The sequence below is a fragment of the Lactuca serriola genome, chromosome 4 (assembly GCF_051521515.1).
Source record: "Lactuca serriola cultivar US96UC23 chromosome 4, Lser_US96UC23_V15, whole genome shotgun sequence".
NCBI classification, from domain to species: domain Eukaryota; kingdom Viridiplantae; phylum Streptophyta; class Magnoliopsida; order Asterales; family Asteraceae; genus Lactuca; species Lactuca serriola.
Genome location: NC_136411.1, coordinates 148,221,160 through 148,224,004, shown reverse-complemented (window position 1 = coordinate 148,224,004; position 2,845 = coordinate 148,221,160). Strand labels below are relative to the sequence as shown.

Below are 2,845 nucleotides of genomic sequence, written 5' to 3'. Positions count from 1 at the left end.
TTTTGAAACAAAACTTCAATGGGAGATTTATGATTCAAAGTTGGTGTTAAAAGATGATTAATGAGAAAGCTGAGGTGCTAAAGGCTTCCCACCAAATTAAAGAGGCATAAATGCTTGATATAATAATGTTAGACCCATTTCAATGATATGTTTGTGTTTTCTTTCATATTTTTCGTTTTGTGGGTGAGTGTGAGGACATGGATGTTAGAAGTAGATTCCAAGTGAGCTTAAAATAGGGGCAAGTCTGCGATATTCCCCACCCCAATCTGACTGCAATGTTTTTATTTTTGTTTCAAACTTTCTTTCAACAAGTTTTTGAAAGTTGAGAAAGGTTTCTTTGACATCAGGCTTGATTTTGAGAGGAAATATCCAAGTGAAATTGCTGAAATCATCCATAAAATGAACATAGTAATGAAAACCATCTTTGGATAGAATAGGAGAAGGTCCCCATACATCAAAGTGGATTAGCTCAAGTGGTTTAGTTGTGGTCTTAAGTGAGAGATTGTATGTTGTGTTCTTGGATTTTCGTACAAGACATGCATCACAAAAAGAAAGGCTATTTTTGAACGAGACATTTTCATTTCTCAACATTTGTTTCATTACAGATTGGTTTGGGTGACCAAGCGTCATATGCCAAAGATCGATCTTGGAAATAGAAACATTTTTTGCAAACAAAGATTGAAAATAAGAGGATTTTGGCGAATTAATTGTTGAAGTTGGTGATGATGGTTGAGATTTGCGTGCGATGCTGGAATGAGCTTGATTAAGTTGAAGCTGATAGAGGCCATCACTTTCCACTCCCCTAAGTAGCTCCTTCTTCGAGACTTGGTCCTTCACAAGACAACAATCATGATGAAGCTCAACAAAAACATGATTATCTTTTGTTGACTTGGTTTCAGAGAGAAGTTTTTTGGTCATGTGTGGAACACAGAGAATGTTATTTAGAGACAATATGGATTGTGTGAGAGGATTATACAGAAGCTTTTTATGATGTGAGTAATATGAAGAGATTTTCCATCACCTATGACCAATTTAGAATTACCTTATATGATGTCTTGTGAGCAATGTTAGAAGCATCAATGGTTATGTGATTTGTAGCACCACTATCCAAGTACCAAGCATCATCACTTTGATGTTCTTGTGTCGAGGTGAAGTAAGCTTGCTAGTTGTTGTTATTGTTGTTGTTGATGTTAAATTGTTGACCAAAGGATGGAGGATTGTTGGGATGACTGATGTTTGAAGTGTTTGAGGGACCTTGGAAGTTGACATCAAACCGGTGAGAGCATTTGGTGACGAAATGACCTACTCGACCACAGAGTTGACACCAGGGTCGATTACCATGAACTCCACGTCCTCGACCATGACCATGGTAAGAGCAACGTCCACTTGAGGGTGACAGCTGTTTGGTGGAGTTTTGTAGATGAAGACCACGTTGTATTTGAGTGGCTAGATGAGCACTAGGATTTGATAGGTCTGAAAGAGTAGGGGTGTTGAGATGCTCAAGTCGCATTTCTTGACTTTGGAGCATAAACTGAACCTCTTGAATTGTAAGTTGGTCATGGCGAGAGGTGAGGTTAACAACAACAGAATCATATTCATGTCCAAGGCCTCCAAGAATATATAAGATTAAGTCTTCATCAGATAAAGGTTGACCAGCAGATGCAAGATTTTCAGCAAGAGTTTGCATCTTCAGCATGTAGTCATGAATGGATAGATTTCCCTTTTCGAGAGATTGAAGTTAAAAACGAAGTTGAAGACTGTGTACTTTGGAGGTCGTAGTGAAGAGAGATTGAGGAGTACTCCATACTTGATGAGAGGTTGTACATCTAACAACATGACCAAACATTGTTTCAGAGATGGAGTTATGTAACCAACTCAATATTGCTTGGTATGTACGCACCTAGAGACTGAAGTTTGGGTTGATTTTTTTTGTGAATTACCAGGAATAAGATAGCAATTGTTTTTTTCAATGAACTAAGGAGGGCAAACATTTGTGCCCAAAATAAATCCCTCAAGGTCATGAGCACGGAGAGTTGGAACTACTTGAGACCGCTAGAAAGAATAGTTTCCCGGATCAAGTTTTAGGGTTAGGGGTGTTAGACTTTGGAATAGAGACAGAGATGGAACCGGATCTGACTATGGAGAAATAGTGACAACAGGAGGAACCATGGTTAGAGTAGGAGTAAAGTTTGTGGAAGATTGCGCAGGTGAGGAAGCCATGGCCGACGCTAGTCACTAAGCTCTGATACCAAGAGAAAAATAAGGAAAAAGAAGGAAATATTTTTCTTTCTTATTTGCTCTAAAACGATTCAATGTTTATAATGACAATAAGGGAAAATATATAGACGAACTTCTTACAAAAAAAGCAATTCATTGGATATTACAAGATGATAAAGGAAGGTACAATAGGTTGAAGCTCTTTCACTGTAGCAGTAGATGAAATGCAGTTACAGGTGGGACCTAGTTGTCTTGGACTGTATCATTTTCTTCTTTGTCAACACATGGTAGCATATCAATTCCATTCATTTTAACACTCAATTACCGCTCTAACGTTCTGGCGTACCGGTTCCGTAGTGCGAACTGTGGTTGGAGTGTTGAAAGTAAGGGACTAGGGAGGTAAAAAAAATTCTTGAATATCTAAAAATTATCAACACCTAAACAAAATAGAACTTGAGGAGTAAATGAGAGGTGGAGAGAAATTAGAAATACTTTTGTTAACAACAGTTTGATGAGTGTGATTACACTATTCTTCAACCTGATTGGGACGTCTACCACTCTTGTAGATCACTGAACTATGCGTCTATCTTCTCTTTTCGATCATCCATTGCTCCCCATTCACTTAGCA

General features: G+C 38.2%; 1 protein-coding gene across 1 annotated transcript; it reads right to left on the bottom strand.

The window, feature by feature from the left end:
- Positions 1-1,162: 1,162 nt before the first annotated feature.
- LOC145098899 (uncharacterized) lies at positions 1,163-1,696 on the bottom strand. The gene has a single exon (XM_079036492.1). It carries the CDS (start codon positions 1,694-1,696, stop codon positions 1,163-1,165), a length of 534 nt encoding a protein of 177 aa, XP_078892618.1.
- Between the last annotated feature and the right edge of the window lie 1,149 nt (positions 1,697-2,845).